This window comes from Aquarana catesbeiana, linkage group LG06, assembly GCF_042186555.1.
Source record: "Aquarana catesbeiana isolate 2022-GZ linkage group LG06, ASM4218655v1, whole genome shotgun sequence".
Lineage (NCBI taxonomy): Eukaryota > Metazoa > Chordata > Amphibia > Anura > Ranidae > Aquarana > Aquarana catesbeiana.
Genome location: NC_133329.1, coordinates 31,121,071 through 31,148,346, shown reverse-complemented (window position 1 = coordinate 31,148,346; position 27,276 = coordinate 31,121,071). Strand labels below are relative to the sequence as shown.

The 27,276-nt window shown below is 42.9% G+C and overlaps 1 protein-coding gene across 6 annotated transcripts in view; it reads left to right on the top strand.

The window, feature by feature from the left end:
• The window catches only part of LOC141148245 (transmembrane protease serine 9-like), a 437,906-nt gene that overhangs the window by 308,895 nt on the left and 101,735 nt on the right, over positions 1–27,276 (top strand). For all 6 annotated transcript variants that reach the window (XM_073635506.1, XM_073635509.1, XM_073635508.1 and 3 more), the window contains 3 exons: positions 4,814–5,105; positions 9,781–9,952; positions 12,946–13,217. In XM_073635506.1, the coding sequence (XP_073491607.1) occupies positions 4,814–5,105; positions 9,781–9,952; positions 12,946–13,217 (736 nt within the window). The remainder of the gene's footprint in view (positions 1–4,813; positions 5,106–9,780; positions 9,953–12,945; positions 13,218–27,276) is intronic.

Here is a 27,276-nt window from a genome sequence, read left to right as displayed (position 1 = left end):
GACAAATGACCCATGTGCCCTGTTTGGCTCACGTCCTTAACTTGGTGGTGCAGCGTTTCTTGGGCAGGTACCCAGGCTTACAGGATGTCCTGAGGCAGGCCAGGAAAGTCTGTGTGCATTTCCGCCGGTCATATAATGCCAGTGCTCGGCTGACGGACCTCCAAAAGTTTAACCTGCCCAAGAACCGCCTAATCTGTGACATGCCCACCAGGTGGAACTCAATGTTGGCCATGCTGCAGTGGCTGCACACACAGCAGAGGGCCATCAATGAGTACCTGTGCGACTATGGCACCAGGACAGGGTCAGGGGAGCTTGTTTTTTTTTCCCCACACCAGTGGGCCATGATCAGGGATGCATGCACTGTCCTGTCACCATTTGAGGAGGCCACGAGGGTGGTGAGCAGTGACAGTGCATGCATCAGTGACACTGTCCCCCTTGTCCACCTGTTGGAGCACACGCTGCGTGGAATAATGGACAGGGCACTTGAGGCAGAACAGAGGCAGGAAGAGGAGGACTTCCTTAGCTCTCAAGGCCCCCTTTATCCAGACAGTGTTCCTGCGTGCCCACCGATCACACAGGAAGAGGACGAGGAGGAGGAGGAGGAGGAGGAGGAAGATTGTGTCAGTATGGAGGTGGAGACTGGGAGGTTACAAACTCCTGTTTCTGGACAACGTGTTGCTGAGGCTTCGATCAGTCAAAGAAGGAGCGGTGGAGAAGGTGGCCGATGCGTTCAGACAATTTTTTGGTCCGCAGCCCCAAGGTATGATCGGTTCCAGCAACCATCGCCAGCGTCTGTTTTACATGGTGCAGGAATACCTAGGGGCAAGATCAGACTTGGACACCTTTCCCACCGAAAATCCTCTGGGTTACTGGGTCTTGAGGATGGATCACTGGCCAGAGCTTGCACAGTATGCGATTGAGCTACTGGCCTGTCCTGCATCCAGCGTTCTTTCGGAACGCACATTCAGTGCTGCTGGAGGCGTGGTAACCGATCACAGGGTGCGTCTGTCCACCGACTCGGTCGATCGACTGACCTTCATAAAAATGAATCAGTCTTGGATCACCACCAGCTACCAAGCACCTGATGCTGATGTAACCGAATAATTTTTTTTTAAATCTCAGATCCCTTCAAAGACTGCCTATGCTGATGCTGAGTGACTATCCCTGAGTAATTATCCTCTTCCTCCTCAATCATCACGCTGATAGCTTGTAAGAACATTTTTGGTTCTGGGCGCCACCACCAGTGCCTAAGGCAAAATTTTTCTGCCCCTGTTTCACAGGGGCGTGTAATTACAATTTTTGATGCAATACTTTGCAGCAGGGCTCGTTCCTGCGTTCCAACTAGAGTGTCTGTGAGGGGTTGCAGTGTTGTGGCACCAGCACCAGTGCCTAAGGCCCAATTTTTCTGCCCCTGTTTAACAGGGGCGTGTAATTACAATTTTTGATGCAATACTTTGCAGCAGGGCTCCTTCCTGCGTTCCAACTAAAGTGTCTGTGAGGGGTTGCAGTGTTGTGGCACCAGCACCACCACCACCACCACCACAGGCCCAATTTTTCTGCCCCTGTTCAACGGGGGCATGTAATTACAATTCTTGATCTAATATTTCACAGCAGGGCCCATGTCTGCACCCACCAAGAGCGAGTGAGGACTTACAGTGTTGTGCCACCAGCACCACCATCACCACCAAAGGCCCAGTTTTTCTGCCCCTGTTCAACAGGGGCATGTAATTACAATTCTTTATCTAATATTTCACAGCAGGGCCCTGTGAGGGCTTACGTTGTTGTGGCCACAACAACACCTAAGGCCCAAATTTCTGCTGAGTATATAGGGCAGGCCCCTACTTTCAAACATCTAACTTACAAACGACTCCTACTTGCAAACGGAAGGAGACAACAGGAAGTGAGATGAAATCTACCCCTAGGAAGGGAAATTCTCTCCTGTAAGAGTTAAGATGGGAAAAACATTTCTCCTTTCCACTGATGCTTTCCAATCCTTGTTCCACAAAAAAACCCAAATTCTCAAAAAACATTTGTCATTGGGACAAAAAGTGAGGTGAAATCTTCTAAAGAGGAGGAAAGACAGCAAAACAAATGTCACAGGGTGTTTTTGGTTGTAACATGACAACATGTGGAAAATTTCAAGGGGTACGAATACTTTTTCAAGACACTGTATATACAGCCAAATCACAAAGAGAGGTATCTCCACTATATAAGTATTGCACCTATGGAAAAGGAAGACAGAAAGGGGAAATGAAAAGTCCCATGGGCAAATGTTTTTTTTCTGTGTATGGGTTGAGAATATCTCCTCTTCTTTTGCAGGTCCTGTTTTTGACATTTGTTTTTCTTGGCAACAGAGTTGCTTTAACTGCTTCTCGACCGGCTCCTGTAGATATACGTCGGCAGAATGGCATGGCTGCGCAAAGTAATGTACCCGTACGTTACTTTGAATTTGCCGCAGTGTGCGCGCGCCTGCTGCGAGCTACGTGAGTCAGGTCGCGGGTCCCGTGGACTCAATCACTGTGGGGATACCCGCGATTGCCTCATGGAGAGGACGCACGGGGAGATGCTGATGTAAACAAGCAACTCCCCGTTCTGCCTAGTGACAGTGTCACTGATCTCTGCTCCCTGTCATCGGGAGCAGAGATCATTGATGTGTCACACACAGCCCATCCCCCCTACAGTTAGAACACATCCCTAGTACTGACTTAACCCCTCCCCGCCCCCTAGTGGTTAACCCCCTTCACTGCCAGTGTCATTTACACAGGAATCAGTGCATGTCCGCCATAATGTCGCAGTCACAATAAAAATCACTGATCACCGCCATTACTAGTAAAAAAAAAAATTATTAATAAAAATAAAACTATCCCCTATTTTGTAAACGCTAAAACTTTTGTGCAAACCAATCAATAAACGATTATTGCGATTTTTTTTTTACCAAAAATATGTAGAAGAATACGTATCGGCCTAAACTGAGGAAAAAAAATGTTTTTTTAAATATTTTTTGGGGATATTTATTATAGCAAAAAGTAAAACATAATGAATTTTTTTCAAAATTGCTATTGCTATTTTTTGTTTATAGCGCAAAAAATAAAAACCACAGGGGTAATCAAATACTACCAAAAGAAAGCTCTATTTGTGGGAAAAAAAGGACGTCAATTTTGTTTGGGAGCCACGTCGCACGAACGCGCAATTGTCAGATAAACCGACGCAGTGCAGAATCGTAAAAAAATGCACTGGTCAGGAAGGGGGTAAATTCTTCCGGGGTTGAAGTGGTTAAAGAATACATTTACCTTTGTTTACCTTTCTTATTTTTTCTTTTTCTAAATTCCAGCTCCCTGTGTACTGATATAGCATTAATGTACTTCTTTTGCAAAAATAAAAAACTTTCTATTTATTCTACACACCCCTTATCTCTGTAAAAAAAAAAAAAAAAAACTTCAATATTTCTTCCTTCCTTTCTGGACAGACCTTAGGACATGCCACAGGAAGGAGTTTACCAGCTGACCTGATTAGCACACAACCTGCATCATCTACCTGCCCTACATGCAACAATAACCCCAGTGATTGAGTGGAGTATAGTGTTTTTTACTGTATTTTTTGGTGCATTTGCGGCACATTTCTGAAATGCAAGGCAAAAACACGCATTTTCTGTGCGGTTTGCCATGCGTTTGGAAATGCACAGATGTGAATGGAGCCTTATTGTTCTTTTGTAAACAAACCAATTTTACTTTGAGGCCCTGTTCATGCATTTTTCGGCTTTTTTTTCTTGTGAAACGCATAGGGAGGCCTATTGATTTCAATGGACTGTGCTACACTTGGAAGAGTAGCTCATGGGACATTTCGGCGGCTTGCACAATTTTTACTATGCATTTTTCTGCATTTGTGGCATTTTTTTTTATGTGGCAAAATGTGTGCTTGCTTCTGTGTTTAGTGTGCTGATAACAGTAATGGCAGTGCAACTAGGTCATTTTAGGTGTATAAAGATGGCCATGCACTACACAATCTAATTGTACAATCTCTGTACGATCTCCTTTTAGATTTACCAAAACTATATATTAGGAGGACACACCCACCAGTGATCTATCTATTCACTCTGCATCCAATCAGGCAGGCTCTTGCACTACATAGTTGGTGGTAGATCTAATAGAGATTGTACAATCAGAGTGTATAGTGTATGGTGAGCTTTACAAACCTGGGACATACATATCCTGTTTTCAATACTACAGCTCTGCCACATAGGCTGTCATCTGATTTCTCAGCTCCTGCACACTCTGCCAAATGAACAATCTATTTAAGATGAAAGCTAAGGTAGGAAAAAAAATGATGCCTGAGTATTTAGTGAGAATGGTGATCATTTAAAAAAAGCACCTGGAGGTGGGTGGCAGTGATCTTCTGCAGTAGGAGGGTAGATGATGCAGGGTTTCAGGTCAGCTGGTCAGCCTCTACCTGTGTCATGACCTAAGGTCTGTCCAGCAAGTAATGGAGACCTTTTTACAGTCAGCTGGACACTGAGAAAAGTGTTGTGCAGAATAAATAGAAAGATTTTTTATTTTTGCAAAAGAAGTACATTAATGCTATAAGGTGAACAAAGGTGAACTTATCCTTTAAGCAAATTTACCAAATCAAAATTGACTTGGTTGCTAATTCTTAAAGTTCTTGTGCCGTGCCTATTCTATTCCCATTTACTGGGTGCTCAACTAGTTTGTGTGATTACACATTCATGGAAAAGACAAATGGTAAGACTGAAACATTTTGTTGAACTATACTGAACAGATAGACGTTTGTGCAGCTAATGATTATTAATGTCTTACAGGGTGATGGAGGAGGACCTCTGGTGTGTAAGGTCCAGGGCGTATGGTACCAGGTGGGAATTGTGAGTTTGGGAATAGGATGTGCAAAACCCAACTACCCCGGGGTGTATACACTGGTGACAAGCTACCAAACCTGGATCAGCACCAACCTGAACGTTGCATTCAATTATGTGTCAAATATCCCTACACCAACGATGACATGTGGAGGAAACTACAACACAGGAAATTCCAGCTCCATAAGAAGCACTGTCTATCCATACACCAGTGTTCCATTATCAACAATGCCATCTAAAGGTAGTGTCACATTATCATCACAAACAACTGGATGATGCATAGTCATAACTGATCTAGACAATGGGGTGACCCGATCCCCCCCCTAGCTTTTCACATAATCACTGGATGATCCTGGTCCAAACTACTCTTTCTGCTGACACTAATATAATGGAACACTTCCATTTCAGCTGATCTAAAAAATGGGGTTGATTTATTAAAATAGCAGATGACATTCACTTTGCAAAGAATACCCAATTATGTGAAAGGACTAAAATATGGATTTTAGCTTGGAGATGATTGGATGATTAAAGTCAGCACAGCTTTCCTTCATTGGCTGAGCTAAGTAAAACATTTACTTTACAAAATGAGAATACTTTACTCCTTTAGTAAATCAACCACACTGCCATCTATTTCCAATATTCTGAGAAAGAATTCTAGTTTTAAGAAAATATGGGGGGAACTTCTCCAGCCAATAAGATACGGAGAGTATTATAGGCCGCTGGAGCGGCTCTGCTTGAGGGAAAATTCAAAGAATAATTTGGCCCGTATTTATAAAATTTTATCAGATAGAGATGATCTGGAGGTCCCACCATACATCAAAAACATGAGTTCGACTCAAACTCGAAGCTCATCCCTACTTCCTAGCTGTTCTGTCCCTCGTGGACTTTCTCTACAGCTTCCTAGCTGCTCTCTCCTTTATGGACTTGGGCCTTGGTCTGTCCCAACCTGGACACACCAGCACCTCTCATGGCTCCCTCCACACATTGACTCCCTCAGGAGGTTGGGGCTCTGAGCTCTATCTGAGCTCTATCTCTGGCTCTCATATGAAGGGAAATGTACATGTATTGCAGATGTTGATGACATTTGTTTCTTTGATGTAAACTTTAAATTGCTGATTGGCATTTTTAGCTCTTTTTCATGCTGTAAGGAAACAGTGAAATCTGAAATGTGAGCTCCAGCAAAAGACTACATATACTATTCATGTGTGAACCGTCTTAGCAGCCAAAGTATTTGTAATCCTATCAGAGGCATAATTATGACTCATGGGGCCCCATAGCAACATTTAGATGGGGGCACCTTAGATAATTTTTTTTCAACATAAAATGTGTCTAAATCAAGAACTAAATCAAGGTGTGCTCAAATGAATTTAAATTAAATTAGGTTTTGACTGCTGCAAGAAAAAGGTGTGTACTCCTTTAAGAATTAGTATGGGAAGTTCCTGTGTTATCTGTGCTCAGTAAAATATATAGAATCATTAAAAAATTGTCTACAATATCTACCATATAATCAACAATGTCTACTATAACAAATGACAAAGCATAACAATAAGAATTTATATAGTGCTGTGATTCTTCAATATCACGATGATTCCTTTAAAGTTAAAAAGATCAATCTGTGCAGAAATATATGGCAAAGGTGATGAAAGTCCTGTGCCCTCACTCACCAGCTATTCATGTAAAGATCGCCTATCTGCACGGATTGCACTTTTAAAGAACTTTTTCTGCACGGATGGCACTTTAACTACTTAAAGTGGTTGTATACCCACAAAGAAAAAAAAAAAACAAACCTGTGAGGCAAAGGCATAATGAGCTAGTATGCACCGCATACTAGCTCATTATGAAATACTTACCTTAGGACGAGGCATCGGTATCTAATCCACGCCGAGGGAGTTGACATTTTGCCCTCGTGTGTCTTCCGGGTTCGCGGCTCCGGCACTGTGAGTGTCCAAAGCCGTGATGACATCACTCCCATGCTTGTGGGAGTCTTCTTCCCGGCAAGGTTCGGCAGCGTCTGCCGGAAATTCACCTGAGTATTCACATCGAATGCGCCGCTGATGTCAGCGGCTGCATCCAAAGTGAATATATTAATTTTACCTACAGGTAAGCCTTATTCTAGGCTTACCTGTAGGTAAAGATAAAAAAAAAATTGGTATACAACCACTTTAATCACTTGCCGACCAGCCGCCGCAGTTTTACTGCGGCAGAATGGCACGGCTGGGCGAAACTACGCTATGTAACGTCACTTCGCCCTGTGGCCACTAGGGCGGTGTACACGGCACCCGCTGCTCGCCCCCGGAGCCGATGCAAATGCCCGGCAGTCACGATCTCTGCCAGGCTTCCGTGATCGCTGGTGACATGCCGAGAACTGGGATCTGTGTGTGTAAACTCAGTTTCCGGTTCTCTGAGGGGAGAAGAGACTGATCGTGTGTTCATACACACGATGAACAGCGATCTTTCATCTCCCCTAGACAGTCCCATCCCCTTTCAGTTAGAACACAGAAAGGGAACACAGTCAACCCCTTGATCGCCCCCTAGTGTTAACCCCTTCCCTGCCAGTGACATTTTTACAGTAATCAGTGCATTTTTATAGCACTAATCGCTGTATAAATGCCAATGGTCCCAAAAATGTGCAAAAGTGTCCGATGCGTCTGCCGTAATGTCGCAGTCACGATAAAAATCGCAGATCGCCGCCATTAGTAAAAAAAAAAAATTATTAATAAAAAATTCCATAAAATGATCCTCTATTTTGTAGACGCTATAACTTTTGTGCAAACCAATCAATATACGCTTATTGCGATTTTTTTTTTTTTTTTACCAAAAATATGTAGAAGAATACATATTGGCCAAAACTGAGGAAAAAAATAGTTTTTTATATATTTTTTGGGGATATTTATTATAGCAAAAAGTAAAAAATATTGCTTTTTTTTCAAAATTGTCGCTCTTTTTTTTGTTTATAGCGCAAAAAATAAAAACCGCAGAGGTGATCAAATACCACCAAAAGAAAACTCTATTTGTGGGGAAAAAAGGATTTTGTTTGGGTGCAACGTCGCACGACCGCGCAATTGCCAGTTAAAGCGACATAGTGCCGTATCGCAAAAAAATGGCCTGTCAATAAGGGGCTGGGCAAGGCAAGTCCCTATCAGGCTCTCATGTCTCATACAACTTGCAATGTGACTCCTGACTCCTGCAGACAATGCTGCTATGGGGAACTCACTGGTGGCAAAATGGACCAGCTGAGGGTGTTGTTGGAAATCGCACATTTTCCGTCAGAAAATCCGACCGTGTGTATGGGGCATAACAGGTTTTCTTCTAAGATTGTCCTGTATTTGGCTTCATCCATCTTCCCATAAACTCTGACCAGCTTCCCTGTCCCTGCTGAAGAAAAAGAACCATATTTCACAGTGGAGATGGTGTGTTCAGGTTGATGCGCAATGTTAGTTTTCTGCCACACATCGTGATTTGCTTTTAGGCCAAAAAGTTAAATTTTGGTCTCATCTGACCAGAGCACCTTCTTCCACATGTTTGCTGTGTCCCCCACATGGCTTCTTGTAAACTGCAAATGGGACTTCTTATGACTTTCTTTCAACAATGGCTTTCTTCTTGTCACTCTTCCATAAAGGGCAGATTTTTGGAGAACACGACTAATAGTTGTCCTGTGGACAGATTCTCCCACCTGAGCTGTGGATCTCTGCAGCTCCTCCAGAGTTACCATGGACCTCTTGGGTCTTCTCTGATGAATGCTTTCCTTGCTTGGCTGTTCAGTTTAAGTGGACGGTCATGTCTTGGTAGGTTCGCAGTTGTGCCATACTCTTTCCATTTTCGGGTGATGGATTGAACAGAGCTCAGTGAGATGGTCAAAGCTTGGAATATTTTTTCATACCCTAACCCTGCATTAAACTTCTCCACAACTGTATCCCTGATCTGTCTGGTGTGTTCCTTGGCCTTCATGATGCTGTTTGTTCACTAAGGTTCCCTAACCAACCTCTGAGGACTTCACAGAAAAGCTGTATTTATACTGAGATTAAATTATACACAGGTGGATTCTATTTACTAATTAGGTGATTTCTGAGAGCCCATTCACACAGGGGCAACTTTGGATCCGACTTCAAGTCGCCCCAAGTCGCCCCTAGTCGCCTCAAGTCGCGCTACATGAAAAAATAAATGTAAGTGAATGGATCTGTCTTAATGCACACTACTGTAGTCGCTCCGACTTCAGAAAAGGTTCCTGTACTACTTCAATCCGACTTGAAGGCAACTTGTACCCATTGATTTCAATGGAAGTTGCCTCCAAGTCTGATCACTGTTCATACTGAGGCAACTTTACAGGAAGCAGAAAGGAAACAGAAAGTAATTTCCTCCACTAAACAGCCAGCCCCCTCCTTCTCACACACAGCTGATAAGCTCTGATTGGCCACTTGTAAAGTTCCCTGTCCTGGAGGCGACTTCAAGTTGTGTTGTAAGTTGCCCCAAGTCGTGCTGTGATTCATACTCAAGTCGTGTCCAAGTTGCCTCCCAAAGTCGTGTTGGAAGTCGTGTTGCCCCTGTGTGAATGGGCTCTGAAGGTTTTAGTTATCAGAGTAAAGGGGGCTGAATACAAATGCACGACACACTTTTCACATATTTATTTGTAAAAAATGTTGAAATCCATTTATCATTTTCCTTCCACTTCACAGTTATGAGCCATTTTGTGTCTGTCTATCACATTAAATACCAATAAAATACATTTAAGTTTTTGGTCATAACATGATAAAATGTGGAAAATTTCAAGGGTATGAATACTTTTTCAAGGCACTGTAGATAGATAGATATATATACATAGATAGATACATAATAGATAATAATTATATCTATTATCCTATCTAAGTTAAACAAATTATTTTTTTTTTTGCTTGTGTCATCTGCACAACATTTTTCAGTGTGCGGTTCCCCGTTGGTGTCCAGTCGGATAGTTGGTGGTGCAGATTCATTGGATGGGAAGTGGCCCTGGCAGGTCGCTGTTATAGATAAAGAATTAAATGGAACATATTTATGTGGGGGCTCCCTGATCTCACAGGAGTGGGTAATGACGGCAGCACATTGCATCCAGAAGTGAGTATAACATGTTACCTTTAAAAACCAATTCTTCCATCAGACACCAATCATTCTGCTTTTGGAATTGTTTCTAAAAAACAGTCATGGACATATTCATTGATAGTGTTCTTCTTTTTTAAAGTGGACACTTTAAAACTGCCAAGTGTGCCTCATTGATCATCATTGATTGGTAATGTTAACTAAAGAGCCCCTGTATGAGCACTAATATTGGGCCCTTGATTCAGCTATTGAGTTGATAGGCTTATTCACTGTGGATAGATAGACGCAGGTGAAGAGTAGAGTTGGGCAAATGGTTCGGCCCAGGTATCCGTTCGGGGCGAACATTGGCTGTTCACCCAGTTCGGGGAGCACCTGAATTTGCATGGTGCTCAGCGGGTGTTCGTCTGCCAAATGCACTGCAAAGCTTTGCCCAATCATGGTACAGTAAAAGTTGTTTGTTAAGGACGCTGCGCTGGCTTCCCGGCCCCGCTCCTTAACAACCGATAAGTCACCAGCTGTCAATGGGCTTCCCCACTGACAGCTGAATAAAAAAAAAAAACATTGCCAGCAAACAAAACTGGCGTGAGGTCCCCCCAAAATCCATATCAGACCCTTATCCGAGCATGCAGCCTGGCAGGTCAGGAAAGGAGTGGGGACAAGCGAATGCCCCCTCCTGAACCATACCAGGCCACATGCCCTCAACATGGGGGGTTGGGTGCTTTAGGGGGGGACTTTGTCACCCAAAGCACCTTGTCCCCATGTTGATGAGGACAAGGGCCTCATCCCCACAACCCTGGCCAGTAGTTGTAGGGGTATGCGGGCAGGGGCTTGGTACCCCTACCTATTAATCAAAAAAGTGGCAAAAAGTAATAAAAACACAGAGACAGTTTTTGACAATTCCTTTTTTTTTAAATAAATAGTGCCCCCCCATGTAAATCTTTTGTCAATCACACCGCCCACCGCAGCCAGAAAAAAAAAATGCTCCCGCCGTCCATGAAGGCTGGCCGTCTACTGCAGGCTCCTCCGTTTGGCAGTTCTTATATAGGGAAGAGCAGGGCCACTTAGCTATGTCAACTGGTGGCACCACCCCCTTGTGACATCACTGACCCAGCATTCAGCCGTCTGTGACTTCAGAAGGGGGGGACGGTGCCACCAGGTGACGTAGCTAAGTGGCCCTGCTCTTCCCTATATAAGAACTGTCATACAGAGGAGCCTGCAGTAGGCGGCCAGCCTTCATAGACGGCAGGAGTGTTTAATTGACGATGGATTTACATCGGGAGACACTGTTTTTTTATTTTTTAATAAAGGAATTGTCAAAAACTGTCTCTGTGTTTTTATTTCTTTTTGACAATTTTTTTGGTGAATGGGTAGGGTTACTATGTACTCTATACTCATTCACAAAGGGGGGTGAGATCTGGGGCCCCCCTTGTTAAAGGGGCTTCCAGATTCCGATAAGCCCCCCGCCCGCATACCCCCACAACTTCCAGCCATGGTTGTGGGGAAAAGACTCTTGTCCCCATCAACATGTTGAAGGCATGTGGTCTGGTATGGTTCAAGAGAGGGGACACTCGCCTGCCCCCTCCCTTTCCTGACCTGCCATGCTGCATGTTTGAATAAGGGTCTGGTATGGATTTTGGGGGAGACCCCACGCTTTCTTTTTTAAATGTTGGCGGGCGGGACCCCGCACCATTTTCAATAGCTGGGTGCCGGAAATTGCAAACGCAAGTCAATTTAAATGTGACTTGACATATTTTTTTTCTTTAGAATTGTCATTTTTGCTGCAGCATGTTCTATACAATATACAGAGTTTCCACTTTATTTACTTGCATATAAGCCCTAAAAATGGGCACTTTTGATTTTTTCTGTTCGGCTCCCATGGACTTCAAGGGTGTTCACCGTTCGGGTTTTTCCCCTGTTTAGGAGCTTTGCTTGAAACCAAACAGGGGGGTGTTTCAGCCAATCTCTTCTGAAGAGTAGTCTATACAATACCCTAAACTCATAGTTTACCACTTGGATATTAGTAGCACACTTGGGACATCATGAAGAGTGCTTTGAACTTTTCCCTGCCTGGAACTAAGCAGGGTCCAGTATGTGACAGCAGGAGGAGGTATAAATGGGCCACTGTCATAACACTGCCTAGATATGAAGTCTCTGGGGTGCTGCACCTTCAGTCTAAGCCACAGGCTCATTTATCTCATTGTGGTTCTGCTGGTTCTGTTTTAACTATTCCTACACCTGCCCTTTAATCAAAGGAGGATGCAACACTTCATTCCAGTAAAGTAAGCCCATAAAAGGATCAAATACTCACCCTCAATCCACAGTCATTCCCAAAAGAACATATGTTTTGCCACTAGTTGTGCTCAGTCTTTTAGGTTGAATGACGGCCATCATCAATCAACCCAGCTCCTCTGAGCCTATTCTGTCATGATCCCGCCTCCAGGCTGTGACTGGACAGTCAAGGAGAAGCAGCAAAGTGATAGGCTTATCTCCCTGCCACTCTGCTCTCTCCCTCTATCAGCATGCTCCATGATTGGTTTTCTCCTTGTACTGTTTATTCTTTCCCTAGTCTGAGTTTTGCTGTAGAGGCACTGTAAGAGGCTGATACCAATTCAGGTGCTTACACTGCTTGCAATAAATAAAATGCATGTAATGATGTATTAATCAATACAGAGCTGAATGATTCTGTATCTTTTATATCTGGCTTATTTTAATATTTTTATTTTGAACTGTTTAACATTATAGGTCTAACAAGTATACATACAATTGCATTCCACTTCTGAGCTTTCAATAGAGATTACTATGACTTAGCATCTCAGTAAACCCTAAAGATCCTCCCTAAGATTATACCATTGGACTTGTGTACATACAGTCCATTCATAGAGAACATATTATGAACAAGTTGTATTTCATTCATTAGATTCTGAAGTTCATTGATAGTAATGATATTGCATTGCCTTCTACAACAGATGGGTCCTCATTTATACATGTTATGTTCTGTTTTCTTTCTGCAGTCCTATCCAGCTATCGAATTATAAAGTATATTTGGGCATGTACCAGCTGGGTGTGACCGGCCCTCATACAGTTATTACCAATGTAAAGAATATCATTGTCAATAGTCAATATTCAAGTGTTTATACCCCTGGAGACATCGCCCTGTTGCAGCTGGCCTCACCTGTCACCTATACTCAGTACATCATGCCAATCTGTCTGCCATCTTCCACCACCACCTTCCCCTGTGGTACGGAGTGCTGGGTGACCGGCTGGGGTACAAGATCTTCTGGAGGTGAGTCCATGAAATTATAATCAAAAGTGATTTTATTCATTTTCAATCCAAGTAGATCAGACCTTTAAGAGAAACCTTTGTGTATAATAACCACCATGAAGTGTGCAAATTGTGCAAAGTAAAAAATATTTCTATATTGATCCTATAATGAAGTGTTTTTCTCTGCCATCTATATTAGTATATTGATATTCTTCTCTTTTTTCTCTTTTTTTTGGCTTTATATCAAAATTTATTTTTCCCATATATTATTTCTGATCAAAATGTATCTAAGTAAAATATCTTATAGTGTTACCAATCACTTTATAAAGTGCTAGTGCTAACAAAATATTACAAAAATATATAGGTATATATATATGAGTGAGAAATAAACTGAAAACTAAAATCATACAATGTGCCAATATTACTTCATTCATAGAATTCATAGTTAAATAGTTACATAGTAGGTGAGGTTGAAAAAAGACACAAGTCCATCAAGTCCAACCTATGTGTGTGATTATGTGTCAGTATTACATTATATATCCCTGTATGTTGTGGTCATTCAGGTGATTATCTAATAGTTTCTTGAAGCTATCAATGCTCCCCGCTGAGACCACCGCCTGTGGAAGGGAATTCCACATCCTTGCCGCTCTTACAGTAAAGAACCCTCTACGTAGTTTAAGGGTAAACCTCTTTTCTTCTAATTTTAATGAGTGGCCACGAGTCTTGTTAAACTCTCTTCTGCGAAAAAGTTTTATCCCTATTGTGGGGTCACCAGTACGGTATTTGTAAATTGAAATCATATCCCCTCTCAAACGTCTCTTCTCCAGAGAGAATAAGTTCAACGCTCGCAACCTTTCCTCATAACTAATATCCTCCAGACCCTTTATTAGCTTTGTTGCCCTTCTTTGTACTCGCTCCATTTCCAGTACATCCTTCCTGAGGACTGGTGCCCAGAACTGGACAGCATACTCCAGGTGCGGCCAGACCAGAGTCTTGTAGAGTGGGAGAATTATTGTTTTATCTCTGGAGTTGATCCCCCTTTTATTGCCAATATTCTGTTTGCTTTGTTAGCAGCAGCTTGGCATTGCATGCCATTGCTGAGCCTATCATCTACTAGGACCCCCAGTTCCTTTTCCATCCTAGATTCCCCCCCCGAGGTTCTCCCCCCATTGTATAGATTGCATTCATATTTTTGCCACCCAAATGCATTATTTTACATTTTTCTACATTGAACCTCATTTGCCATGTAGTCGCCCACCCCAGTAATTTGTTCAGGTCTTTTTGCAAGGTTTCCACATCCTGCGGAGAAGTTATTGCCCTGCTTAGCTTAGTATCGTCTGCAAATACAGAGATTGAACTGTTTACCCCATCCTCCAGATCGTTTATGAACAAATTAAATAGGATTGGTCCCAGCACAGAACCTTGGGGAACCCCACTACCCACCCCTGACCATTCCGAGTACTCCCCATTTATCACCACCCTCTGAACTCACCCTTGTAGCCAGTTTTCTTTTTTTTTTTTTTTTTTTTAATTATTTATAATTTTTTCAATAAACAAATACAGATCAACATTATTAACCATGATTACAAAACATTATTGTAAAAAAGATACAAAAATCCTTCTACAATGCTATTACCCTCCCACCCCCCTTACCCCCCCCCCCCCCCCCCGCCTGCAGGTGGTTACAGCTGAACTAAACAAGTTCTACATCTCCCATCTTACTCTCCCAGAACCCGAACTCAGAGATTTAGCTGGTAATCTCCGCTAAGTAACTCCATGATCTCTTGAAATTCCTCCACCCTGCCCACTTGTCCCTAACATCTGTCCCCTCCTCCGTCTCATCTCCTAGATAGTCCTTGGATTCTATAATATATATTTTATTTATGCAAAAGAGCCAGTCTCGTTGATTTGGGATCTCTGGCCGCAGCCAAGACCTTGATATCTGTTTTTTTGCTACATCCAACAGAATTGGAACAATTGATGATAAGTATTGCTTAATCGGCTTATTAGTTCCATGAAATAAACATATCCATGGGTCTTCTACTAAGGTTTCCTTGGTTATTTCATTAATTAATTGTATAATTTTCTTCCAGTAAACCTTGATAACCGGGCACTCCCACCATATGTGTGCCAATGTTCCAAGGTTAGCGCATCCCCTCCAACATCTGTCCGAGGCATCCGCCTATAGTTTACTAAGTCTGTCCGGCGTGGCATGCCATCTCGCTAAACATTTGAAATTAGTCTCTAACCGCATAATATCTGCTGAAGAACCATGTACCATTTTCAAAATCCTCTCCTCTGTGAATAAACTACAATGTGACCCCAACTCCCTTTCCCATTTTTTAATATATGGAGGCGCATCCAGTTCTTCCCTCGCAGAGAGAATTTTATAGAGACGAGAGATGACACTGCCCGGTTTGTCCCTACATAGCAGTTCTAATGGCCTGTATTCATCCTCTCCTCTAAATGGTTTTGGTAATTTCTTGACAAAGCGAGATAACTGCATGTACCTCCAAGCATTGACCACCATAAGGTCCGTCTCCGCTTTCAATTCCCAATAGGGGCATATTTTCCCCTTTTTAATAATATCTTTCAATTGAATTCTACTATTCTTTATCCAATTCCCTCCCACCTCCCGCATCCCTGGTTCAAAAAATTTGTTGTCCTTGATATAGATCAAGGGTGAATTATAACTCCATTTGTTCTGTGAATGTACCTGATCCCATAATTTGAGCGTGTTTCTTGTAAGTGACGCTGTCTGAGTGCTAAGTGTCCTAAATTTTGGCAGATTCCAAATTATGTGGCCTAAAACAGTGCTACTTAAACTGTGTTCAATATTCACCCACCACCTATCCGTAACTTCCTTTGACCATTCTATCACCCGTGAAAGCACTACTGCAGTATGGTATCTATTGAGGTCCAGGAGGGCTAGACCTCCTTTTTTTTTTCCCCCTAATCAAGACTGAGTGAGCTATTCGTGGCTTTTTGCCGTGCCAGACAAACTTCGACAACAACCCTCGTAGAGCTCTTAGGAAATAACGGAGGCAGAGGGATGATTATATAGAATTTTCACCCAGTCAATGAACCTAGGATCGATCCCCATCGCTTCCATAGTTTTAACCATGAACCCCCAGTCTACCCTATCAAACGCTTTTTCGGCGTCTATTGATAGGAATAGAGCTGGGGGTCCCCCTGTTTTTATGGATTACAGCAGGAGTAGCGATCGAACTCCGTTGTCCCTACCCTGCCTACCTGGGACAAATCCAACCTGGTCTGGATGCACCAAATTGCTCATTTTTTCCCTAAGCCTGTTGGCCAACACCTTTGCGTATAATTTCACATCAGCATTTAACAAGACGATAGGTCTGTAGCTTGAACAAAGCGTGTTGTTTTTTCCCTCTTTTGCAATCAGTGATTTAGTAGCCAAAAGGGCCTCCTCCCCCATAGGGCAGTTAGGGCCCAATTTAATCCAATACCAACATAGTTTGGGTACTAAAATATGTTTGTATTTTTTCAGATAAATGTTGGTAAAACCTTCTGGACCGGGGCTCTTCCCCAACGGCAAAGTACTCAAAGCAGCATATATTTCCTCTTCCGTTATAGGGCTATCTAAAACTAATTTTTCCTCTTCTGTAATCTCACTCATCTCTGCTCCCTTCAAAAATTCCTCTGTCTTCAAACTATTTAGTTGGACTCCCCCACCCCTTTGTCCAATAGAATACAGGGTTTCAAAAAATTTCCTGAACTCCTCTGCTATCTTTTTAGTGGCCGCTACTATTTCTCCTTTTTTATTTTGTATTTTCTTGATGAAATTACGGTCTCTTTTCTTTCTCAATATCCTTGCTAGGTGTTTACTAGATTTATTGCCCTTATAGTATCTTTCTCTTGTTATTTTAGTAAATACCCTCCTAGTGTCCTGTTCCATGCTATCCTTTAACTCCTCCCTTTTAGACACTAAGAGACGGTAGCAGTCCTGCCTTTGTCCCTTAGACTCTTTGTGGTTCACTTCTAACGTAGCAATTTCGTCTAATAATCTTACCCTTTTTTCTTTTCTCTTTTTTTTCTCCCCTGCCCCATGGAAATAAGAAGACTCCCAATGTATGCCTTATGAGTTTCCCATAGGGTAGATGGAGAAATATCATCTGTATCATTAACCTTGAAAAAGAAATCGATTTCCTCCTGCAGTTTTTCTGAAACTTGGGGAATTTTAAGGAGGTTTTCGTGTAGTTTCCAGGAAAATGATTGTCTTTGCAACTCAGGCAGTTTAACCACTATTGTGACCGGGGAGTGATCAGATATTGATGTAATCTCAATTTTAGTATCCACTACATAATCTAGTAAACTGTGGTCTATCATTATGTAATCCAGTCTTGTGTACATCCCATGCACAGGGGAGAAGAAGGTGAAATCTTTTTCCTTTGCATGATGTAAACGCCAAGCATCCATCAGATGGCATTGGTGAAACCTTCTCATAATCTTTCTTAACTGGACCTTCTTTGTCCCCTGTGCCCGGGACGTGCTATCCACTGAGGGTTCCATGCAGAAGTTGAAATCCCCCGCAAGCACCACCTCCCCTTCTTTAAACACCGTCAGTTTCACCAAGACCTGTTCCAAAAAAACAGTCGGGTTTCTGTTCGGGCAGTACACATTTGCCAATGTAAACATTTTACTCCCCACATTGCCCTTAAGGAAAAGAAAGTGCGCTTCTGGGTCAGACACTCTACTAACCAAAGCGAATTTTAAAGTTTTAGAAAAGCCGATTGCTACCCCCTTAGATCTCTTTACTGGGGTATCGCTATAGAACCAAAGGGGCAAATTTGGGGAGTAAAGCTTAATATTTGAATCCAAGGTCAAATGTGTCTCCTGAAGAAATATTATATCTACTTGATAATCTTGGAGTTCCTTTAAAATTTTATGCCTTTTACTCTGTGAGTTCAGGCCCTTCACATTGTAAGATAAGAACTTTAACTCTGACATTATACTTTCACAACATTTAACCATGATCAACAGTCACCCATTGCACAACTGTCACCTCCCCTGCAGGTTTAATTCCCCCCCCTCCCTCCCGGCCTTACTACGGCCCTAAGCCCGCTAGTCTGGAACATATTGATTCCCGACTGCAAACTTCTAAATATTGTTTTCTGGGGGTGTGACTCCGACGGCAGCCACCAGTGTCCCCCCCACCTCCAAATACCGAGGTAGTAGGGATGAGGGTGCTGGAGGCAGACCTCCCCGACCTAAATTATACCCTCCCCCTGCTCCCCCACTCAAGGAATAATACCCACCTGTATTGATCCTAATTTTAGACAACCCCCCTCCCCCCTACACCCCTTCATATCCCCATTAACTTTTAATTGTTAACCCCAAGATGCTCCTCCCTTCGGACATGCTGGAGGGGGGAAAGAAAAAAAAAAACACCCCCCCAGTCCCTCATTTCGTTCAATGGACTCAGTCTTCGTTTTCTTTAAATTCTTCTTCTTAATCTTGGGGGGCCCCTGTTAAAGTGGAATGTCCGGGGTAGGAATGCCCAGCTTTTTACAAAAGTCCTTTATCTCCTCCAGAAACCTCATCCTCAGTGATCTACCTTCCTTCGTCATTAGTAGGGATATTGGGAACCCCCAAGTATATTTTATGTTGTTTCTTCTGAGTTGTTCCAGTAGCGGTCTAAGTTACCTTCTCCTGGCCAAGGTGCCTGCTGAAAGATCTGTGAAGATCTGGAGGTCTTTATCTTCAAAGCGGACCGCGGGGGTACCACGTAAGTTGTTCCATATCTTCTCCTTGTCCTCAAATGAATGAAATTTTACTATAACATCTCGAGGGATATCTGCCCTTAAGTTGGGGGGTTTTCTGATCCTGTGTACTCTGTCAATCCTTAATGTCGCATCATCCACTTGGCCCAGTATTGGGTTAAAAAATGTTTTCATCTTAGAGAACAAGACCACATTTTGCTGTTCAGGCAGGGACCTAATGCGCAAATTCTGCCGGCGACTTTGGTTCTCTTGTTCTTCTAGCTTATATGTCAGAATGCGATAATCACTCTGCAATTTAATCAACTGCAATTTGATCTCTAAAATCTCCTTAACATGAATACCCGAAGTCTCCTCCACCTCCTCAACTCTGCGCAATAGGAGACCCATATCCATCCTCACATTTGATATTTCTGACTTTATAGCGATTTCAAGATTTGAAAACATCTCCAGCATTTCTGTCTTAGTAGGCAATGCGTCCGTTTTTCTTTGGTCTTCCATCTCCCTAGTACTAGGACCACCTTCAGTCTCAGGGTTTTCTCTGGGCACCTCTCCTTGCCCCCCCTTCTGCTTCAGCTGTTCTTTCTTTTTATCTTTTGTTCCCCCTTGTTTCAAATCAGTACCAGGGCTTTTCACACTCGTCTCTTTAAGATATTTTTGAATCGAACTCGAGTTTAGGCTCTCCCTAGGGGTCTTGGGCTCTGCAGATTTTTGGTTGCGACTTCTCATGCTTAGCAGAGTGTCTTGCCGCCCGCTGGCTCTCAGTCAGATGACCTCTGACCTTGTAAATTTTGTACTGAAAAATGTTATAGTTAGCTTATAGTCCCGATCTCACAAAGGGGGTATCAAGATCCTGCATGTGTCATCCTATCTCGGGTACTCCTGAACTTTACTTTGAGGGCCTTGCTTAGGGCCCTCAAGCTATGCTCCGGCAAGGGTAACGTATACTCTCCACTGGACTCACTTTCCCCTCCGTTTTCTCCTCTCTTCCTTCCTTCCCCCTGTCCCCACCTTCTTTTCTTTCCTTCCACCTTCCTCCTTTTAGTGCCAGTTTTTGTATCAAACTTATTGGCTCCTATGCCCGCAACTCTTCACAGGTATTATGAAGTGTATCATCATATTAAAGCAAGCAAAGAATACGTGTGGCTCATACCTGAAAAAAATGTCTTCTGTTTGCACAGTAGGAAAGTTTAACAGGTCACTTACAAGTCCTGGATTGGTGTTGTCCTGTTTCTTGAGGCTCCGCTCACCTGTTAATTCACCTGTTGATTCATATGCTGTGCGTGGGGAGCCGCTGAAGGGATGTCACTGGAGGGGAGAAAAACCAGGGGGGGATGGGAAGGGCGCTCACCCTGTATCCTAGGGAGAGCGGACAACACAGACTCCGGGCTCTGGGGTAATACCGCCCATGCTTCGGTAAGCCAGTGAGCAGCAAGGCTTCTCTCCCTTCACTTGCAATCCTCGAGCGCTCCTGCGGCTGCACGTCTCACCTTGAATGGGGGGGAAGAGTTTTTCCTTTAGCACCGGCTGGGTGAAGCAGGGGGGGATCCCTGGGCATCTAACGTACGCCTAGCTACGATGCGGCATCGGGCTCTCACCCCGTGCCGCTCTTGTGTTTCCCGGGGCGTTCATCCTGCCTCCTCTCCCTCGCACTCGCGCTGCCGACAGGCCCCTCCCCCCGCTCCGACGTCTCACGTCAGCATCCTGTGGGCATGGAGTCTGTAGCCAGTTTTCAATCCATGTACTCACCTTATGCCAACGGACCTTATTTTGTACAGTAAACGTTTATGGGGAACTGTGTCAAATGCTTTTGCAAAATCCAGATACACCATGTCTACGGGCCTTCCTTTATCTAGATGGCAACTCACCTCCTCATAGAAGGTGAATAGATTGGTTTGGCAAGAACGATTCTTCAGGAATCCATGCTGATTACTGCTAATGATACTGTTCTTATTACTAAAATCTTGTATATAGTCCCTTATCATCCCCTCCAAGAGTTTACATACTATTGATGTTAGGCTAACTGGTCTGTAATTCCCAGGGATGTATTTTGGGCCCTTTTTAAATATTGGTGCTACATTGGCTTTTCTCCAATCAGCTGGTACCATTCCAGTCAGTAGACTATCTGTAAAAATTAGGAACAACGGTCTGGCAGTCACTTGACTGAGTTCCCTAAGTACCCTCAGATGCAAGCCATCTGGTCCCGGTGATTTATTCCCATATCAATGTATATATGTGCTGCACACTGCAAGAAAATTTGCAGAAAAAATGTTTTTGAAAAATGTCCGCAACATGTGCACCACAGTACACTAGATATCCTCAGTGAGTGATCACTCCTGTGCAGTAATAACGTTTTTCTTCAATATAAAGTGCTCCAAATGTACCACTTATTGTGATTTCACCACAACCTGTTGCAATGGCCACTCACCAGATACGGTAAGGATATGTGCCTTTGGTTCATTTAGGATAACCACTCCGTTTATGATGGGTCCAATCGCAGCCTGTTCAAGCAGTACAATAGTGTCTCTTGCTCCATATAGTGCTCACAAAAACATGTGGATAGCCATCATGGTGTAGTATGTAACTCTCATTTATTTAAAAAAATGTAAAAAACAGTCAAACTCACATGTTTAGGTGCCCTTAAGCCGTCACCAAGCTAATACAGCAGTGTATGTGGAGAGCGGAGTCTCAATCTGTCCTAGTGTCTCCTCACAGCGGTGTGTGTTCCAAGCCTCACACCCATATGATCGGACACGGTAGGAAAGTCCCCAGCAGCCTCTACGCATTTCGCAACAGGGTTTGTGTCATCGGGAAGCTGCTGTATCTATGCCTGTCCTCTTATTTATACCTCCTTTATTTTTTTCTCCAATAGATTTTTATTGGGTTGTACAAACTACAGGTTATGTGGTCACAGTGAGGAACGAAAACATGCAAGTATAAGCATACAGATTGGTTATTGCAAGTGTGGTCTGATTAGAGAGTATATGAACAACGTTCCCAAAGAGGAAATAAATTGTTAACAAAGTGTGTATCAAACATAAGTCAGAACAGTTAACCTGGTATGGTAGGAGGAGGGGTAGGGTAGGGAGGGGAGGGAAGGGGTACAAGGAAAAAGGAGCAGGAAGGGTTAAGGAGGGGGGAAAGAGAGCCTCAAGTGGATGTTTAGATGTAGAGCAGGACAATCAGTTCTTACATCATTTTAGTTTTGTACCAGAGAATCCATGGATTCCAATGGACCAGTGTCTTTGTGTGAGATTGTTTGCTGCGTGACAGGAGGGTTTCATACGTGAAATGAGTTTGAACTAAGTTGGCTACTTCAGTGAGGGTAGGGATGTAGTCTGATTTCCAGTTTCTAGTGATCAAGAGTTTGGTAGCTAGGAGAACATGTGTGATCATTGATCTCTGGTATGGTGGAAAATCGTCTATGTTTAGATTAAGAATGGCTAGCTGTGGGGTAATTGTTATCGAGCAATGGAGTATTTCATGGAGCATGGTTTCCACATTTTTCCATAGTTGTGTTACATGTGGGCTTGACCAAAGAATGTGGAGGAGTGTGTCTGAGTGGCCACAGTTTCTCCAGCATTCCTGTGGGGTGTGTTTGTGGAATTTGGCCAGTCTGATCGGAGTTAGGTACCATCTCATTAAGATTTTTTGTGTGAGTCCTCCTTTAATTTTTTGATCCTTGTCAGCTTGTCAAACAATTAGAAACGGCCGTGACACAAAACCGGAAATGGATTAGCCGCCATCTTGGATACTCAGGGCTATACAGGAAGTAGTATAGCCGCCATTTTGGATACTGGAACCCATTTTGGATACAGCTATGACAAATTACCACAATAGATACATATTAAGGGAAAAATGGGCCTGGGTTCCAGTGGCTAGACCACTTCCGTTTTCATGTCACGGCCGTTTCCAATTGTTTGACAAGCTGACAAGGATCCAAAAATTAAAGGAGGTATAAATAAGAGGACAGGCATAGATACAGCAGCTTCCTGATGACGCAAACCCTATTGCGAAATGCGTAGAGGCTGCTGGGGACTTTCCTACCGTGTCCGATCATACGGGTGTGAGACTTGGAACGCATTTTGCAATTTCATCAGATCTAATCTTTTTCAAAGGGGAACCGTTCTGTATGAGTACGCCTCGGACCACACATTTTAGGGTTTCCTATTGATTAAGTGGAGTAGTAGTGTCAGAGGAGTGATCAGACGTGAAGTGTTGAATTGCCTTGGTAACTTCAGCAATGCACACTGAGTCCCGGAGTAGATTGTCATTAAGATGCCAGGACGCCCCCTGCGGGATTGGGGAGGACGGGCAAAGTACAAGTAAACAGGGGAATGGTCAGACCATATGGCATGTCCCAAGGAAGATTGTAATGGGGTGTCTAGGAGGGATTGTGAAATGAAAAAATAATCCAATCTGCTGTATGAATTGTGGGCTATAGAGAAATAACTGTAATCCTTTTCCATGGGGTGGTGTATACGCCAGACGTCAACTAATTGATGGGAGTGTAATAGAGATTTGATGTGTGTGAGTGAGGATGTGGTTACGGATGAATTACCCGAGGATGTGTCGGCAGATGGAGACAGAGCAATATTGAAATCACCTCCGGCGATGACACAGGAACCGCTGAAGGCAAAGAGTCTGGTGAGAGTGGTGGAGAAGAAGCGAGCCTGGTCTGTATTAGGCACGTAGACATTAGCCACTGTAAAAAGAAAGTTGTTTAGCTTCAATTTGAGAAATATAAAGTGATCATTATCATCGATACAGGAATCAAGTACTTCAGGGTGAAAAGATCTATGGAATGCGATGGACACTCCTTTGGACTTAGGCTTAGGGGTTAGTGCTGTGGAACCAAGTAGTATAATGATGGTTGCAAATTATGGGTGTAGACCCAGTGCAGAAATGTGTTTCCTGCAATAGCAGAATATTAGCTCGCTGTTTGTGGAAGTGATATAGGATCTGGCTATGCTACTCCGGGGTATTAAAGCCTCTACAGTTATAGGATGCTAGGCTAAGCGGTGGTGTGACTGCCATGTTGGTTGGTGGGGGTCAGGGGTTGTAAGAAGAGAATGACAAGAGTCTTTTGGGGACCAGACTCAACCAGCAGGAGAGGAGATGGGGGAGAAGGGGCGGGATTGTAGAAGGAACAAGTAGGGGAGTAGTTGAAAGAAAGAGTAGCATGAAGATAAAGAGAGGGTAAGGAGTTCTTCAGTCTCAGTGTCAATAAAATTGCAATGCAGTATGTCTGGTTGTGACTGAACACTAGAGACTGAAGCCATGATTTCAGTGGGTAGACAGAACTACATGAACAGGCCACTAGGTGGCATCAAATGAGCAAATGTGTAGAAAAATAATATGTATAGTAAAGTGCTATGAAGAACATAGTAAAACCAAGAAAAGTGCCAGTGACTGGCACCGAATATGCCTAGGGGGTAGTGGAAGGCATGGGGGGGGCCCAGGGTCCCAGGCTCCACAGGGCGGTACTAAGCATAAAATAAACAACAGTACAACCTGTCATGGGGGAGGAAAAGAAAGGGATGTCATGAACATTAACATACAAATGTGTATAGAGCATGGTATGATGTGACAAGCATTTAGTATATTCCTGCTATGCAAGTGAGTAGGCAGTATTCAAGTATACATTTCCCTGTGATTCAGGAAAAGAAAATATTAAAGCAGGTAAATTTTGCCACAAAATAGTAGGAAGTCAGAGGAGTCATTTGTTGAATGGTGTGTGTCAGAACACTGGGGAGGTTAGCTGTAGACAAATCTGCGCAACTGGAACAGGATGTTTATCCAGATAAGACGGTTCAATCGTTCTGGTATTCAACTGTGGAACATGCTGTCTTTTGTTAACAAGTCCCAACGTGGGTACATAGTAAGAAGTCTTCCATGAAGAGTAATGCCCCGTACACACGGTTGGACATTGATCAGACATTCCGACAACAAAATCCATGGATTTTTTCCAACGGATGTTGGCTCAAACTTGAACGCGGTGACGTAAAACACGTACGTCGGGACTATAAACGGGGAAATAGCCAATAGCTTTTGTCTCTTAATTTATTCTGAGCATGCGTGGCACTTTGTCCGTCGGATTTGTCTACACACGATCAGAATTTAAAGGATCAGATTTTGTTGTCGGAAAATTTTATAGCATGCTCTCAAACTTTGTGTGTCGGAAATTCCGATGGAAAAAGTCAAATGGAGCCCACACACGGTTGGATCGCACACATTCCGTCGGAAAGTCTGACCATGTGTACAGGGCATTAGTATCCAACTGTAGCAATGTTCCATAAGGTGTACAACGTGGAAAACTTTGAACAGGGGGCACTTATAGGAGCATGAGTTATAGCAGGGAGTAATCCTGCACAAACAAGAAAGGACAAAAGACCAGCCGTTCTATAGAGATTCAATCATTGGGGTCTTTGTGTGAGGAGGATCCAGGGCGTCGCTTGCGACTTTGCTTGTGCCACTGTGGTAGGTATGGTAGGCCTGGGGTGGTGGGTGTGAAAGGCCAGTCTGGGATAGAGACATGCAGCAAGTCCATAGTACTAAGAAATGTTGGGAGGTCCCAACATGTCTGTCTTGCCATCATGGTGGACCTGTAGCTGAAAAGGAAAACGCCATTCTACTTCAGTTGGTGTGATTGCAACAGATGTGTGAGGGGTTTCAGGGCTTTCCGCATGGTCAGATGCGAGAGGTCAGGTAGAAGCATCACGGGTGAAGTGTTCAAGAGAATAGAATCTTGAGTGCTTGCAGCCTGCATGATGGTCTCTTTAATGTTGTAAAAGTGCACTCTGCATAGGGTGTCATGTACAAATGATGTGTCAGGTTTCCTTGGGCCGGAGGTCTTGTGGACATGGTCCAGTTCAAGGGGATTGTCTTTAGGCAGTTGCAAAAGTTGGTTGAAAATGGTTGTCACAGCTACCTTTAAATCCTTTGATTCCACGGATTCAGGTATCCCGCGGACGCGAATATTGTTGCATCTGTTTCTATTTTCAATGTCGTCTTGCTGGTATGATAATTGCTGCAGCATGACTGTGTGAGTATTTAGTATTTCTTCATGGGTCTGTACGGTGGCGTGGAGGCCCTCAGTGGTGTTTTTTATGTCCTCAAAACGAGCCCCAATGTCTTTTTTAAGCTCAGTTATTTCTTGTTTGTATGCTTTTTCAATGCGCTTTAACACACTGCTCAAAGTCAGCCTTTGTGGAGAGGGAGTGCATGTAGCTGTGCAGGGATCTCATTTTGGACTCCAAGTCCCAGCCATCCTCCGATCCCATGGAGGTATTGGAATGGCTCCTGGAGCATCTGGAGGGGCGATCCTCAATGGCGTCGTCACTAGGGGGGCCAGAGGGGGCCCTGACCCCCCAACATTATGCTGTGCCCCCCCAATAAAAAAAAAAAAAAAAAATATATATATATATATATATATATATATATATATATATATATATATATATATATATATATATATATATGTAATAATCAAGTTATTTCTGTATTAATAACTATATTTCAATAATTCATATTGATGAGAAAAATTCCAAGAAAAATCTGTTAAGTTCTCGTGTAAAACCTCCAAAATTGATTTAATGATCAATTAGCAAAATGTTACAAAAACAATGTCAAAATGTAGAATACAAAAATAGATTATTCTTAAAATAAAGGTTAAATCAGATATGTCTGTGTGTATATCTTGAGATCTGTGTGTGTGTGTGTGATGGAGAGCTGCAATGCATCTGACCCTCTCCCCACAGCTTGTCTGAACTCCTTTAATTAACTCCCACCTTTTTCCATAGAGGCTGGCTTAAAAAAGGTTCGTTATAGTCCCATAGAAAAGACCGGGAGATTTGAATTACTCCTTCCCACATTCTTAAGGGTGGGGCTATGAACGAAGTGAGAAAAGCTATCTTTTAAGAATCATTTAACTTACAATATATACATTTCCTTTAAACATATAAAATCCTACATATCAGTATACATATATGTAAAATGCAGTGTTCTTATTAATATCCTAATCAAGAAATATAATAATATAAAGAAACAGCTTATTCTTAACATACTGAAACTTTGTGTCTTTGGAAAGACTGTAATCTAATCTTCTTACGATGGGGGAGGTGAAATGGTCTACACTAAATTGTATCCATATGTGAGATGAATCTCTCCCAAGCAATGCATACAAAGCCTATACCAGCATAAACTTATATTAGTATAAAAACCTATACAACTTCACCTTTTCCATACATAGAAGATATATATATATTTATATATATAATTCAATTATCACATGAACTCAACCATTCATAAATTCTGATATTCTAACATTTCCC